Source organism: Somniosus microcephalus, unplaced genomic scaffold (genome assembly GCF_052327205.1).
Source record: "Somniosus microcephalus isolate GS21.2 unplaced genomic scaffold, FLI_Smic_1.0 unresolved_chr7, whole genome shotgun sequence".
Lineage (NCBI taxonomy): Eukaryota > Metazoa > Chordata > Chondrichthyes > Squaliformes > Somniosidae > Somniosus > Somniosus microcephalus.
In genome coordinates this window covers 25225551-25242156 of record NW_028225185.1, presented here as the reverse complement: position 1 = coordinate 25242156, position 16606 = coordinate 25225551, and the positions used below count along the sequence as shown (strand labels likewise).

The 16606-nt window shown below is 59.4% G+C and overlaps 1 protein-coding gene across 2 annotated transcripts in view; it reads left to right on the top strand.

Moving 5' to 3' along the window:
* The window catches only part of LOC147086635 (forkhead box protein P2-like), a 427219-nt gene that overhangs the window by 40661 nt on the left and 369952 nt on the right, over positions 1-16606 (top strand). For both annotated transcript variants that reach the window (XM_085978775.1, XM_085978776.1), the window contains exons 3-6: positions 238-376; positions 5117-5321; positions 10152-10244; positions 16425-16512. In XM_085978775.1, the coding sequence (XP_085834901.1) occupies positions 238-376; positions 5117-5321; positions 10152-10244; positions 16425-16512 (525 nt within the window). The remainder of the gene's footprint in view (positions 1-237; positions 377-5116; positions 5322-10151; positions 10245-16424; positions 16513-16606) is intronic.

Genomic DNA, 16606 nt, shown 5'->3' with positions numbered 1-16606 from the left:
GTCTAAGAAGCCACGTTAAAACTGTAAACATTTCCTTGGTAGCACCACCTCCATGAAACAGTGACAAATCCGCTAGACAAGGTGCGGAAAGTTGCTGTGACAAGGAGGTGTCCTGCCCAAAGGGAAGCCGAGATCTGTGGGAGGGCAACTTAGGCACCTCCAATAGAACCTGTTGCCAGAATTAATACGCAGGTGGTTGCTTTACTCTGCATTAGCTGCTTTCCTCTTTCTCGACAGCAACCGGCCAACACGACCTCGCAGCAGTTCGTTCACCTGAGTCCTCTACATTATCACCAGCTCTTGCACCTCCAGCACCAGGGACTGCTCACGTTGAAGCCCATGCACCTCGCTGTGACTCGGCACCTAATTCCCCAAGGTAAGACCAACCTCTACTGGGTCGTCTGTCCCTCTGTCAGATTGGCTCAAGATTCTCCAAGCTCTGACTGGGCTGTTGTTGGATCGGCAGATAAGCATCGGTAACAAGGACTTGGAGCCCTGAGTTATTGAGGAGCACCTCACAGAGCTGACCTGTTAGGGCAATGGTTCAATCAAGGGTTCGCAATGCTGAAAGGAACGCATAACGTAGATTATCCAGCGCTCCTTCTTTCCATCCCTCCATCCCGCCCATCTTCTTCCTTCCCTCCCCCCTCCCTCCACTCCTTCCCTCCCCCCTCCCTCCACTCCTTCCCTCCCCCCTCCCTCCACTCCTTCCCTCCCCCCTCCCTCCACTCCTTCCCTCCCCCCTCCCTCCAATCCTTCCCTCCCACCTCCCTCCACTCCTTCCCTCCCCCTCCCTCCACTCCTTCCCTCCCACCTCCCTCCACTCCTTCCCTCCCACCTCCCTCCACTCCTTCCCTCCCACTTCCCTCCACTCCTTCCCTCCCATCTCCCTCCACTCCTTCCCTCCCACCTCCCTCCACTCCTTCCCTCCCCCCCTCCCTACACTCCTTCCCTCCCCCTCCCTCCACTCCTTCCCTCCATCTCCCTCTACTCCTTCCCTCCAACCTCCCTCCACTCCTTCCCTCCCACCTCCCTCCACTCCTTCCCTCCCATCTCCCTCCACTCCTTCCCTCCCATCTCCCTCCACTCCTTCCCTCCCCCCTCCCTCCACTCCTTCCCTCCCCCTCCCTCCACTCCTTCCCTCCAACCTCCCTCCACTCCTTCCCTCCCACCTCCCTCCACTCCTTCCCTCCCACTTCCCTCCACTCCTTCCCTCCCCCCTCCCTCCACTCCTTCCCTCCTCCCTCCCTCCCTCCTTCCCTCCCACCTCCCTCCCTCCTTCCCTCCCACCTCCCTCGACTCCTTCCCTCCCCCCTCCCTCCACTCCTTCCCTCCCACCTCCCTCCACTCCTTCCTTCCCCCCTCCCTCCACTCCTTCCCTCCCACTTCCCTCCACTCCTTCCCTCCCACCTCCCTCCACTACTTCCCTCCCATCTCCCTCCACTCCTTCCCTCCCACCTCCCTCCACTCCTTCCCTCCCACCTCCCTCCACTCCTTCCCTCACATCTCCCTCCACTCCTTCCCTCCCCCTCCCTGCACTCCTTCCCTCCCACCACTCCATCCCTCCCATCTCCCTCCACTCCTTCCCTCCCCCTCCCTCCACTCCTTCCCTCCCACCTCCCTCCACTCCTTCCCTCCCATCTCCCTCCACTCCTTCCCTCCCATCTCCCTCCACTCCTTCCCTCCCCCCTCCCTCCACTCCTTCCCTCCCCCCTCCTTCCACTCCTTCCCTCCCCCCTCCCTCCACTCCTTCCCTCCCATCTCCCTCCACTCCTTCCCTCCCACTTCCCTCCACTCCTTCCCTCCAACCTCCCTCCACTCCTTCCCTCCCACCTCCCTCCACTCCTTCCCTCCCCCCTCCCTCCACTCCTTCCCTCCCCCCTCCCTCCACTCCTTCCCTCCCCCCTCCCTCCACTCCTTCCCTCCCACCTCCCTCCACTCCTTCCCTCCCCCTCCCTCCACTCCTTCCCTCCCACCTCCCTCCAATCTTTCCCTCCCTCCACTCCTTCCCTCCCATCTCCCTCCACTCCTTCGCTCCCCCCTCCCTCCCCTCCTTCCCTCCCCCTCCCTCCACTCCTTCCCTCCCCCCTCCCTCCACTCCTTCCCTCCCCCCTCCCTCCACTCCTTCCCTCCCCCTCCCTCCCTCCCCCCTCCCTCCACTCCTTCCCTCCCACCTCCCTCCACTCCTTCCCTCCCCCCTCCCTCCACTCCTTCCCTCCCACCTCCCTCCACTCCTTCCCTCCCATCTCCCTCCACTCCTTCCCTCCCACCACTCCTTCCCTCCCATCTCCCACCACTCCTTCCCTCCCCCTCCCTCCGCTCCTTCCCTCCCCCCTCCCTCACTCCTTCCCTCCCGCCTCCCTCCACTCCTTCCCTCCTATCTCCCTCCACTCCTTCCCTCCCACCACTCCTTCTCTCCCATCTCCCTCCACTCCTTCCCTCCCACCTCCCTCCACTCCTTCCCTCCCACCTCCCTCCACTCCTTCCCTCCCACCACTCCTTCCCACCCCCCTCCCTCCACTCCTTCCCTCCCACCTCCCTCCAATCTTTCCCACCCACCACTCCTTCCCTCCCATCTCCCTCCACTCCTTCCCTCCCACCTCCCTCCACTCCTTCCCTCCCACCTCCCTCCACTCCTTCCCTCCCACCTCCCTCCACTCCTTCCCTCCTACCTCCCTCCACTCCTTCCCTCCCACCACTCCTTCTCTCCCAGCTCCCTCCACTCCTTCCCTCCAACCTCCTTCCCTCCCACCTCCCTCCCTCCTTCCCTCCAACCTCCTTCCCTCCCACCTCCCTCCCTCCTTCCCTCCCACCACTCCTTCCCTCCCTCCACTCCTTCCCTCCCACCTCCCTCCACTCCTTCCCTCCCCCCTCCATCCACTCCTTCCCTCCCACCTCCCTCCACTCCTTCCCTCCCTCCACTCCTTCCCTCCCAGCTCCCTCCTTCCTTCCCTCCAACCTCCTTCCCTCCTTCCCTCCAACCTCCTTCCCTCCTTCCATCCAACCTCCTTCCCTCCTTCCCTCCCCCTCCCTCCACTCCTTCCCTCCCAGCTCCCTCCACTCCTTCCCTCCCACCTCACTCCACTCCTTCCCTCCCACCTCCCTCCACTCATTCTCTCCCACCTCCCTCCACTCCTTCCCTCCCACCTCCCTCCATTCCTCACCTCCCTCCACTCCTTCCCTCCCACCTCCCTCCACGCCTTCCCTCCCCCCTCCCTCCACTCCTTCCCTCCCCCTCCCTCCACTCCTTCCCTCCAACTTCCCTCCACTCCTTCCCTCCCCCTCCCTCCACTCCTTCCCTCCCACCTCCCTCCAATCTTTCCCTCCCACCACTCCTTCTCTCCCATCTCCCTCCACTCCTTCCCTCCCACCTCCCTCCATTCCTTCCCTCCCACCTCCCTCCACTCCTTCCCTCCCACCACTCCTTCCCACCCCCCTCCCTCCAATCCTTCCCTCCCACCTCCCTCCAATCTTTCCCTCCCACCACTCCTTCTCTCCCATCTCCCTCCACTCCTTCCCTCCCACCTCCCTCCACTCCTTCCCTCCCACCTCCCTCCACTCATTCTCTCCCACCTCCCTCCACTCCTTCCCTCCCACCTCCCTCCATTCCTCACCTCCCTCCACTCCTTCCCTCCCACCTCCCTCCACGCCTTCCCTCCCCCCTCCCTCCACTCCTTCCCTCCCCCTCCCTCCACTCCTTCCCTCCAACTTCCCTCCACTCCTTCCCTCCCCCTCCCTCCACTCCTTCCCTCCCACCTCCCTCCAATCTTTCCCTCCCTCCACTCCTTCCCTCCCATCTCCCTCCACTCCTTCCCTCCCCCTCCCTCCACTCCTTCCCTCCCCCTCCCTCCACTCCTTCCCTCCCACCTCCCTCCACTCCTTCCCTCCCCCTCCCTCCACTCCTTCCCTCCCCCTCCCTCCACTCCTTCCCTCCCACCTCCCTCCACTCCTTCCCTCCCCCCTCCCTCCACTCCTTCCCTCCCATCTCCCTCCACTCCTTCCCTCCCACCACTCCTTCCCTCCCATCTCCCTCCACTCCTTCCCTCCCCCCTCCCTCCACTACTTCCCTCCCCCCTCCCTCCACTCCTTCCCTCCCCCCTCCCTCCACTCCTTCTCTCCCACCTCCCTCCACTCCTTCCCTCCCATCTCCCTCCACTCCTTCCCTCCCACCACTCCTTCCCTCCCATCTCCCTCCACTCCTTCCCTCCCCCTCCCTCCACTCCTTCCCCCCACCTCCCTCCACTCCTTCCCTCCCACCACTCCTTCCCTCCCCCCTCCCTCCACTCCTTCCCTCCCACCTCCCTCCAATCTTTCCCTCCCACCACTCCTTCCCTCCCATCTCCCTCCACTCCTTCCCTCCCACCTCCCGCCACTCCTTCCCTCCCACCTCCCTCCACTCCTTTCCTCCCACCTCCCTCCACTCCTTCCCTCCTACCTCCCTCCACTCCTTCCCTCCCACCACTCCTTCTCTCCCAGCTCCCTCCAGTCCTTCCCTCCAACCTCCTTCCCTCCCACCTCCCTCCCTCCTTCCCTCCAACCTCCTTCCCTTCTTCCCTCCCACCTCCCTCCCTCCTTCCCTCCCACCACTCCTTCCCTCCCTCCACTCCTTCCCTCCCACCTCCCTCCACTCCTTCCCTCCCCTCTCCCTCCACTCCTTCCCTCCCACCTCTCCTTCCCTCCCAGCTCCCTCCTTCCTTCCCTCCAACCTCCTTCCCTCCTTCCCTCCAACCTCCTTCCCTCCTTCCCTCCAACCTCCTTCCCTCCTTCCCTCCCCCTCCCTCCACTCCTTCCCTCCCACCTCCCTCCACTCCTTCCCTCCCACCTCCCTCCACTCCTTCCCTCCCACCTCCCTCCACTCCTTCCCTCCCACCTCCCTCCACTCCTTCCCTCCCACCTCCCTCCACTCCTTCCCTCCCACCTCTCTCCATTCCTCACCTCCCTCCACTCCTTCCCTCCCACCTCCCTCCATTCCTTCCCTCCCACCTCCCTCCACTCCTTCCCTCCCACCTCCCTCCACTCCTTCCCTCCCACCTCCCTCCACTCCTTCCCTCCCTACCTCTTTCCTTTCAGCCATGGCTGCGAAACCGTTTGATTGTCGGGTGATTTCTGATTTCAGGGGTTAATCTGGCCAATGCAGCCTGGTTCCGGCAGGAGACAGAGCCCGTTCACTCAGGAGACACAGCCGTTTGCAACTCAGGACTTCTTCTAGATGATTCCTACTCCTCACCAGCAGCCTCCTCATCCATCAGGGCACCTCCCGTCATTCTTTGTTACAGCTCTTTAAAAGGACAAGACTTAGTTCCAACATCAATCAGCGCGCGGTGAGTCCAATATAGAACTCGTGCTGGGAGCTAATACAGAGCAAGGAGCTGTCAATGCATTGCTGTGGGATTCAACCCCATCTGGATTCTGTACAGGCGGAGAGCGCGTGTTTCTGTTACAGGCGGAGAGTGCGTGTTTCTGTGTTACATGCGGAGAGTGCGTGTTTCTGTGTTACAGGTGTAAAGTGCATGTTTCTTTGTTACAGGCGGAGAGTGCGTGTTTCTGTGTCACAGATGGAGAGTGCATGTTTCTGTGTTACAGGCGGAGAGTGCGTGTTTCTGTTACAGGCGGAGAGTGCGTGCTTCTGTGTTACAGGCGGACAGTGCGTGCTTCTGTGTTACAGGCGGACAGTGCGTGTTTCTGTGTTACAGACAGAGAGTGCGTGTTTCTGTGTTACAGGCAGAGAGTGCATGTTTCTGTGTTACAGGCGGAGAGTGCGTGTTTCTGTGTTACAGGGGGAGAGTGCGTGTTTCTGTGTTACAGGCGGAGAGTGCGTGTTTCTGTGTTACAGGGGGAGAGTTCGTGTTTCTGTGTTACAGGCGGAGAGTGCGTGTTTCTGTGTTACCGGGGGAGAGTGCGTGTTTCTGTGTTACCGGCGGAGAGTGCGTGTTTCTGTGTTACAGCCGGAGTGTGCGTGTTTCTGTGTTAAAGCCGGAGAGTGCGTGTTTCTGTGTTACAGGTGGAGAGTGCCTGTTTCTGTGTTACAGGAGGAGAGTGCGTGTTTGTGTGTTACAGGCCGAGAGCACGTGTTTCTGTGTTACAGGCGGACAGCGCATGTTTCTGTGTTACAGGCAGAGAGAACGTGTTTCTCTGTTACAGGCGGAGAGTGCGTGTTACTGTGTTACAGGCAGAGAGTGCGTGCTTCTGTGTTACAGGCAGAGAGTGCGTGCTTCTGTGTTACAGGCGGAGAGTGCATGCTTCTGTGTTACAGGTGGAGAGTGCATGTTTCTGTGTCACAGGCGGAGAGTGTGTGTTTCTGCGTTACAGGCGGAGAGTGCGTGTTTCTGTGTTACAGGTGGAGAGTGCGTGTTTCTGTGTTATAGGCGGAGAGTGCGTGTTTCTGTGTTAAAGCCGGAGAGTGCGTGTTTCTGTGTTACAGGCGGAGAGTGCGTGCTTCTGTGTTACAGCCGGAGAGTGCGTGCTTCTGTGTTACAGGCAGAGAGTGCGTGCTTCTGTGTTACAGCCGGAGAGTGCATCTTTCTGTGTTACAGGCGGAGAGTGCGTGCTGCTGTGTTACAGCCGGAGAGTGTGTGCTTCTGTGTTACAGGCAGAGAGTGCGTGTTTCTGTGCTACCGGCGGAGAGTGCGTGTTTCTGTGTTACAGGCGGAGAGGGCGTGTTGCTGTGTTACAGGCGGAGAGTGCGTGTTTCTGTGTTACAGGCAGAGAGTGTGTGTTTCTGTGTTACAGGCGGAGAGTGCGTGCTTCTGTGTTACAGGCGGAGAGTGTGTGTTTCTGTGTTACAGGCGGAGAGTGCGTATTTCTGTGTTACAGGCTGAGAGTGCGTGTTTCTGTGTTACAGGCGGAGAGTGCGTGTTTCTGTGTTACAGGGGGAGAGTGCGTGTTTCTGTGTTACAGGCTGAGAGTGCATGTTTCTGTGTTACAGGCTGAGAGTGCATGTTTCTGTGTTACAGGCTAAGAGTGCATGTTTCTGTGTTACAGGCGGAGAGTGCGTGTTTCTATGTTACAGCCGGAGTGTGCGTGTTTCTGTGTTAAAGCCGGAGAGTGCGTGTTTCTGTGTTACAGGCGGAGAGTGCGTGCTTCTGTGTTACAGCCGGAGAGTGCGTGCTTCTGTGTTACAGGCAGATAGTGCGTGTTTCTGTGTTACCGGCAGAGAGTGTGTGTTTCTGTGTTACAGGCGGAGAGTGCGTGTTTCTGTGTTACAGGCGGAGAGTGCATGTTTCTGTGTTACCGGGGGAGAGTGCGTGTTTCTGTGTTACAGGCGGAGGGTGCGTGTTTCTGTGTTACAGGCGGACAGTGCGTGTTTCTGTGTTACAGGTGGAGTGCATGTGTTTCTGTGTTACAGGCGGAGAGCACGTGTTTCTGTGTTACAGGCGGAGAGCGCGTGTTTCTGTGTCACAGGCAGAGAGAACGTGTTTCTGTGTTACAGGTGGAGAGTGCGTGTTTCTGTGTTACAGGCGGAGAGCACGTGTTTCTGTGTTACAGGCAGAGAGCGTGTGTTTCTGTGTCACAGGCAGAGAGTGTGTGTTTCAGTGTTACAGGCGGAGAGTGCGTGTTTCTGTGTTACAGGCAGAGAGTGTGTGTTTCTGTGTTACCGGGGGAGAGTGCGTGTTTCTGTGTTACAGGCGGAGGGTGCGTGTTTCTGTGTTACAGGCAGAGAGTGCGTGTTTCTGTGTTACAGGCGGAGAGCACGTGTTTCTGTGTTACAGGCGGAGAGCACGTGTTTCTGTGTTACAGGCGGAGAGCGCGTGTTTCTGTGCCACAGGCAGAGGGAACGTGTTTCTGTGTTACAGGTGGAGAGTGCATGTTTCTGTGTTACAGATGGAGAGTGTGTGCTTCTGTGTTACTGGCGGAGAGTGCGTGCTTCTGTGTTACAGGCGGAGAGTGCGTGCTTCTGTGTTACGGGGGAGAGTGCGTGTTTCTGTGTCACAGGCGGAGAGTGCGTGTTTCTGTGTTACAGGCGGAGAGTGCTTGTTTCTGTGTTACAGGCGGCGAGTGCGTGTTTCTGTGTTAAAGCCGGAGAGTGCGTGTTTCTTTGTTACAGGCGGAGAGTGCGTGCTTCTGTGTTACAGCCGGAGAGTGCGTGCTTCTGCGTTACAGGCAGAGAGTGCGTGTTTCTGTGTTACAGGCGGAGAGTGCGTGTTTCTGTGTTACCGGTGGAGAGTGCGTGCTTCTGTGTTACAGGTGGAGTGTGCATGTTTCTGTGTTACAGGCGGAGAGCGCGTGTTTCTGTGTTACAGGCGGAGAGCACATGTTTCTATGTTACAGGCGGAGAGCGCGTGTTTCTGTGTTACAGGCGGAGAGTGCGTGTTCCTGTGTCACAGGCGGAAAGTGCGTGTTTCTGTGTTACAGGCGGAGAGTGCGTGTTTCTGTGTTACCGGCGGAGAGTGCGTGTTTCAGTGTTACCAGCGGAGAGTGCGTGTTTCTGTGTTACAGGCGGGGAGTGCGTGCTTCTGTGTTACAGCTGTAGAGTGCGGCTTCTGTGTTACAGGCAGAGAGTGCGTGTTTCTGTGTTACTGGTGGAGAGTGCATGTTTCTGCGTTACCGGTGGAGAGTGCGTGTTTCTGTGTTACAGGCAGAGAGTGTGTGTTTCTGTGGTACAGGCAGAGAGTGCGTTTTTCTGTGTTACCGGCGGAGAGTGTGTGTTTCTGTGTTACAGGTGGAGCGTGCGTGTTTCTGTGTTACAGGCCAAGAGTGCGTGTTTCTGTGTTACAGGCTGTGAGTGCGTGTTTCTGTGTTACAGGCGGAGAGTGCGTGTTTCTGTGTTACAGGCAGAGAGTGCGTGTTTTTGTGTTACAGGCGGAGAGTGCGTGTTTCTGTGTTACCGGTGGAGAGTGCGTGCTTCTGTGTTACAGGTGGAGTGTGCATGTTTCTGTGTTACAGGCGGAGAGCGCGTGTTTCTGTGTTACAGGCGGAGAGCACATGTTTCTATGTTACAGGCGGAGAGCACGTGTTTCTGTGTTACAGGCGGAGAGTGCGTGTTCCTGTGTCACAGGCGGAAAGTGCGTGTTTCTGTGTTACAGGCGGAGAGTGCGTGTTTCTGTGTTACCGGCGGAGAGTGCGTGTTTCAGTGTTACCAGCGGAGAGTGCGTGTTTCTGTGTTACAGGCGGGGAGTGCGTGCTTCTGTGTTACAGCTGTAGAGTGCGGCTTCTGTGTTACAGGCAGAGAGTGCGTGTTTCTGTGTTACTGGTGGAGAGTGCATGTTTCTGCGTTACCGGTGGAGAGTGCGTGTTTCTGTGTTACAGGCAGAGAGTGTGTGTTTCTGTGGTACAGGCAGAGAGTGCGTTTTTCTGTGTTACCGGCGGAGAGTGTGTGTTTCTGTGTTACAGGTGGAGCGTGCGTGTTTCTGTGTTACAGGCCAAGAGTGCGTGTTTCTGTGTTACAGGCGGAGAGTGCGTGTTTCTGTGTTACAGGCAGAGAGTGCGTGTTTTTGTGTTACAGGCGGAGAGTGCGTGTTTCTGTGTTACAGGTGGAGAGTGCGTGTTTCTGTGTTACCGGTGGAGAGTGCGTGTTTCTGTGTTACCGGTGGAGAGTGCGTGTTTCTGTGTTACAGGCGGAGAGTGCGTGTTTCTGTGTTACAGGTGGAGAGTGCGTGTTTCTATGTTACAGGTGGAGAGTGCGTGTTTCTATGTTACAGGCGGAGAGTGCGTGTTTCTGTGTTACCGGTGGAGAGTGCGTGTTTCTGTGTTACAGGCGGAGAGTGCGTGTTTCTGTGTTACAGGCGGAGAGTGCGTGTTTCTGTGTTACAGGTGGAGAGTGCGTGTTTCTATGTTACAGGCGGGGAGTGCGTGTTTCTGTGTTACAGGCGGATGGTGTGTGTTTCTGTGTTACAGGCGGAGAGTGCGTGTTTCTGTGTTACAGGCGGAGAGTGCGTGTTTCTGTGTTACCGGCGGAGAGTGCGTGTTTCTGTGTTACAGGCGGAGAGTGCGTGTTTCTGTGTTACCGGCGGAGAGTGCGTGTTTCTGTGTTACAGGCGGAGAGTGCGTGTTTCTGTGTTACACGCGGAGAGTGCGTGTTTCTGTGTTACAGGCGGAGGGTGCGTGTTTCTGTGTTACCGGCGGAGAGTGTTTAGTGGTGTGTTCTGTACAGGGGGAGAATGGAGTTGTTGGGTCTCACAACTAATGACCACCTCTGTGTGCTCTTCCTGCAGTGATCCAGATGTGCGGAACCCTCTGTTTTTCCATGGTTTCTGCAAATGGCCAGGATGTGAGCAGGTGTTTAAGGAATATGAGCCCTTTTTGAAGTAAGTTTTTAAAAAAAAATTCTGATGTCAGTCAGACGGTGCTGGGTGGGGAGTGCGATGTGCTGTCCAGTGAAACTGTCCGTCAGATGGTGCGGGGTGGGGAGTGTGATGGTCTGACCAGTGACACTGTCAGTCAGACGGTGCCGGGTGGGGAGTGCGATGTGCTGACCAGGGACACTGTCCGTCAGATGGTGCGGGGTGGGGAGTGCGATGTGCTGTCCAGGGACACTGTCAGTCAGACGGTGCCGGGTGGGGAGTGCGATGTGCTGTCCAGTGAAACTGTCCGTCAGATGGTGCGGGGTGGGGAGTGTGATGGTCTGACCAGTGACACTGTCAGTCAGACGGTGCCGGGTGGGGAGTGCGATGGGCTGACCAGGGACACTGTCAGTCAGATGGTGCCGGGTGGGGAGTGCGATGGGCTGACCAGTGACACTGTCAGTCAGACGGTGCTGGGTGGGGAGTGCGATGGGCTGACCAGTGACACTGTCAGTCAGATGGTGCCGGGTGGGGAGTGCGATGGGCTGACCAGTGACACTGTCAGTCAGATGGTGCCGGGTGGGGAGTGCGATGGTCTGACCAGTGACACTCTCAGTCAGACGGTGCTGGGTGGGGAGTGCGATGGGCTGACCAGTGACACTGTCAGTCAGACGGTGCCGGGTGGGGAGTGCGATGGTCTGACCAGTGACACTGTCAGTCAGACGGTGCTGGGTGGGGAGTGCGATGGGCTGACCAGTGACACTGTCAGTCAGACGGTGCCGGGTGGGGAGTGCGATGGTCTGACCAGTGACACTGTCAGTCAGACGGTGCCGGGTGGGGAGTGCGATGGGCTGACCAGTGACACTGTCAGTCAGATGGTGCTGGGTGGGGAGAGCGATGGTCTGAGCAGTGGCACTGTCAGTCAGACGGTGCCGGGTGGGGCGTGCGACGGGCTGACCAGTGACACTGTCAGTCAGAGGGTGCTGGGTGGGGAGTGCGATGGTCTGACCAGTGACACTGTCAGTCAGACGGTGCCGGGTGGGGAGTGCGATGGGCTGACCAGTGACACTCTCAGTCAGATGGTGCTGGGTGGGGAGTGCGATGAGCTGACCAGTGACACTGTCAGTCAGACGGTGCTGGGTGGGGAGTGCGATGGGCTGACCAGTGACACTGTAAGTCAGACGGTGCCGGGGGGGGAGTGCGATTAGCTGACCAGTGACACTGTCAGTCAGAGGGTGCTGGGTGGGGAGTGCGATGGTCTGACCAGTGACACTGTCAGTCAGACGGTGCCGGGTGGGGAGTGCGATGGGCTGACCAGTGACACTGTCAGTCAGAGGGTGCCGGGTGGGGAGTGCGATGGGCTGACCAGGGACACTGTCAGTCAGACGGTGCCGGGTGGGGAGTGCGATGGTCTGACCAGTGACACTCTCAGTCAGATGGTGCTGGGTGGGGAGTGCGATGGGCTGACCAGTGACACTGTCAGTCAGACGCTGCCGAGTGGGGAGTGCGATGGGCTGACCAGTGACACTGTCAGTCAGACGGTGCTGGGTGGGGAGTGCGACGGGCTGACCAGTGACACTGTCAGTCAGATGGTGCCGGGTGGAGAGTGCGATGGGCTGACCAGTGACACTGTCAGTCAGACGGTGCCGGGTGGGGAGTGCGATGGGCTGACCAGTGACACTGTCAGTCAGACGGTGCCGGGTGGGGAGTGCGATGGGCTGCCCAGTGACACTGTCAGTCAGACGGTGCTGGGTGGGGAGTGCGATGGGCTGACCAGTGACACTGTCAGTCAGACGGTGCTGGGTGGGGCGTGCGATGGTCTGACCAGTGACACTGTCAGTCAGACGGTGCCGGGTGGGGAGTGCGATGGGCTGCCCAGTGACACTGTCAGTCATACGGTGCCGGGTGGGGAGTGCGATGGTCTGACCAGTGACACTGTCAGTCAGACGGTGCCGGGTGGGGAGTGCGTTGGGCTGACCAGTGACACTGTAAGTCAGACGGTGCCGGGTGGGGAGTGCGATGGGCTGACCAGTGACACTGTCAGTCAGAGGGTGCTGGGTGGGGAGTGCGATGGTCTGACCAGTGACACTGTCAGTCAGACGGTGCTGGGTGGGGAGTGCGATGGGCTGACCAGTGACACTGTCAGTCAGACGGTGCTGGGTGGGGAGTGCGATGGGCTGACCAGTGACACTGTCAGTCAGACGGTGCTGGGTGGGGAGTGCGATGGTCTGACCAGTGGCACTGTCAGTCAGACGGTGCTGGGTGGGGAATGCGATGGGCTGACCAGTGACACTGTCAGTCAGAGGGTGCTGGGTGGGGAGTGCGATGGGCTGACCAGTGACACTGTCAGTCAGACGGTGCTGGGTGGGGAGTGCGATGGGCTGACCAGGGACACTGTCAGTCAGACGGTGCCGGGTGGGGAGTGCGATGAGCTGACCAGTGACACTGTCAGTCAGACGGTGCTGGGTGGGGAGTGCGACGGGCTGACCAGTGACACTGTCAGTCAGACGGTGCTGGGTGGGGAGTGCGATGGGCTGACCAGTGACCCTGTCAGTCAGACGGTGCTGGGTGGGGAGTGCGATGGGCTGTCCAGTGACACTGTCAGTCAGACGGTGCTGGGTGGGGAGTGCGATGGGCTGACCAGTGACACTGTCAGTCAGACGGTGCAGGGTGGGGAGTGCGATGGTCTGACCAGTGACACTGTCAGTCAGATGGTGCCGGGTGGGGAGTGCGATGGGCTGACCAGTGACACTGTCAGTCAGACGGTGCCGGGTGGGGAGTGCGATGGGCTGACCAGTGACACTGTCAGTCAGACGGTGCTGGGTGGGGAGTGCGATGGGCTGACCAGTGACACTGTCAGTCAGACGGTGCTGGGTGGGGCTTGCGATGAGCTGACCAGTGACACCGTCAGTCAGACGGTGCCGGGTGGGGAGTGCGATGGGCTGACCAGTGACACTGTCAGTCAGACGGTGCCGGGTGGGGAGTGCGATGGGCTGACCAGTGACACTGTCAGTCAGACGGTGCCGGGTGGGGAGTGTGATGGTCTGACCAGTGACACTGTCAGTCAGAGGGTGCTGGGTGGGGTGTGCGATGGTCTGACCAGTGACACTGTCAGTCAGAGGGTGCTGGGTGGGGAGTGCGATGGTCTGACCAGTGACACTGTCAGTCAGAGGGTACTGGGTGGGGAGTGTGATGGTCTGACCAGTGACACTGTCAGTCAGAGGGTGCTGGGTGGGGAGTGCGATGGTCTGACCAGTGACACTGTCAGTCAGACGGTGCTGGGTGGGGAGTGCGATGGGCTGACCAGTGACACTCTCAGTCAGACGGTGCTGGGTGGGGAGTGCGATGGTCTGACCAGTGACACTGTCAGTCAGACGGTGCCGGGTGGGGAGTGCGATGGGCTGACCAGTGACACTGTCAGTCAGACGGTGCCGGGTGGGGAGTGCGATGGGCTGACCAGTGACACTGTCAGTCAGATGGTGCTGGGTGGGGAGTGCGATGGGCTGACCAGTGACACTGTCAGTCAGACGGTGCTGGGTGGGGAGTGCGATGGGCTGTCCAGTGACACTCTCAGTCAGACGGTGCTGGGTGGGGAGTGCGATGGGCTGACCAGTGACACTGTCAGTCAGACGGTGCCGGGTGGGGAGTGCGATGGTCTGACCAGTGACACTGTCAGTCAAACGGTGCCGGGTGGGGAGTGCGATTAGCTGACCAGTGACACTGTCAGTCAGACGGTGCCGGGTGGGGAGTGCGATGGGCTGACCAGTGACACTGTCAGTCAGACGGTGCCGGGTGGGGAGTGCGATGGGCTGACCAGTGACACTGTCAGTCAGACGGTGCCGGGTGGGGAGTGCGATGGGCTGACCAGTGACACTGTCAGTCAGACGGTGCCGGGTGGGGAGTGCGATAGGCTGACCAGTGACACTGTCAGTCAGACGGTGCCGGGTGGGGAGTGCGATGGGCTGACCAGTGACACTGTCAGTCAGACGGTGCCGGGTGGGGAGTGCGATGGTCTGACCAGTGACACTGTCAGTCAGACGGTGCCGGGTGGGGAATGTGATTAGCTGACCAGTGACACTGTCAGTCAGACGGTGCTGGGTGGGGCGTGCAATGGTCTGACCAGTGACACTGTCAGTCAGACGGTGCCGGGTGGGGAGTGCGATGGGCTGACCAGTGACACTGTCAGTCAGACGGTGCCGGGTGGGGAATGCGATTAGCTGACCAGTGACACTCTCAGTCAGATGGTGCTGGGTGGGGAGTGCGATGGTCTGACCAGTGACACTGTCAGTCAGACGATGCTGGGTGGGGAGTGCGATGGTCTGACCAGTGACACTGTCAGTCAGACGGTGCTGGGTGGGGAGTGCGATGGGCTGACCAGTGACACTGTCAGTCAGACGGTGCCGGGTGGGGAGTGCGATGGGCTGACCAGTGACACTGTCAGTCAGACGGTGCCGGGTGGGGAATGCGATTAGCTGACCAGTGACACTGTCAGTCAGACGGTGCCGGGTGGGGAGTGCGATGGTCTGACCAGTGACACTCTCAGTCAGACGGTGCTGGGTGGGGAGTGCGATGGGCTGACCAGTGACACTGTCAGTCAGACGGTGCCGGGTGGGGAGTGCGATGGTCTGACCAGTGACACTGTCAGTCAGACGGTGCCGGGTGGGGAGTGCGATGGGCTGACCAGGGACACTGTCAGTCAGATGGTGCTGGGTGGGGAGTGCGATGAGCTGACCAGTGACACTGTCAGTCAGACGGTGCCGGGTGGGGAGTGCGATGGGCTGACCAGTGACACTCTCAGTCAGACGGTGCCGGGTGGGGAGTGCGATGAGCTGACCAGTGACACTGTCAGTCAGACGGTGCTGGGTGGGGAGTGCGATGGGCTGACCAGGGACACTGTCAGTCAGACGGTGCCGGGTGGGGAGTGCGATGGTCTGACCAGTGACACTGTCAGTCAGACGGTGCTGGGTGGGGAGAGCGATGGGCTGACCAGTGACACTGTCAGTCAGACGGTGCTGGGTGGGGAGTGCGATGGGCTGACCAGGGACACTGTCAGTCAGACGGTGCTGGGTGGGGAGTGCGATGGGCTGACCAGTGACACTGTCAGTCAGACGGTGCTGGGTGGGGAGTGCGATGGGCTGACCAGTGACACTGTCAGTCAGACGGTGCCGGGTGGGGAGTGCGATGGGCTGACCAGTGACACTGTCAGTCAGATGGTGCCGGGTGGGGAGTGCGATGGGCTGACCAGTGACACTGTCAGTCAGACGGTGCCGGGTGGGGAGTGCGATGGGCTGACCAGTGACACTGTCAGTCAGACGGTGCCGGGTGGGGAGTGCGATGGGCTGACCAGTGACACTGTCAGTCAGACGGTGCCGGGTGGGGAGTGCGATGGGCTGACCAGTGACACTGTCAGTCAGACGGTACCGGGTGGGGAGTGCGATGGGCTGACCAGTGACACTGTCAGTCAGACGGTGCCGGGTGGGGAGTGCGATGGGCTGACCAGTGACACTGTCAGTCAGACGGTGCTGGGTGGGGAGTGCGATGGTATGACCAGTGACACTGTCAGTCAGATGGTGCCGGGTGGGGAGTGCGATGGTCTGACCAGTGACACTGTCAGTCAGAGGGTGCTGGGTGGGGAGTGCGATGGTCTGACCAGTGACACTGTCAGCCAGACGGTGCTGGGTGGGGAGTGCGATGGGCTGACCAGTGACACTGTCAGTCAGACGGTGCTGGGTGGGGAATGCGATGGTCTGACCAGTGACACTGTCAGTCAGACGGTGCCGGGTGGGGAGTGCGATTGGCTGACCAGTGACACTGTCAGTCAGACGGTGCTGGGTGGGGCTTGCGATGAGCTGACCAGTGGTACTGGACAGAGCAATGACCACTCAACAGCGCAGAGGCCAAAGGGGCCAGGCCCATATCGAAACTAGTAGGAACAGCACCCAGAATATTTGGCATTGCCCGTTAACCCTTTCAGAACCCTGTGTTCTGCTATAAACTGTACTCTTGGTTACTGTAGCGAGGTCAGCACTGGGTGTTTAGACAGCTGCGTCTCAGCACGTCCGGGATCTTTGGGGCCATTTACTCCCTGCGATGTATAAATACTTTGACTGCTCGCGGTGCTTCTCTCTGCTCACCCCTGTGCTGCCCTGTTTCAATACGCAATGCACTGAAACGCTAATGCTTTGGCTTTCCGTTTGATGGCAGGCATCTCAACGAGGTCCATTGCCTCGATGACACGAGCACCGCACAATGCCTCATCCAGAAGGAGAAGGTTAAACAGCTGGAGTCAAAGGTGCGTAGACTCTGTGCGTGAACAGCCAGGTAGATATAGACTCGCACAGCCTGGGCTCACAGAGAGAGAGTATGGGACACGCAGCTACCTCTGG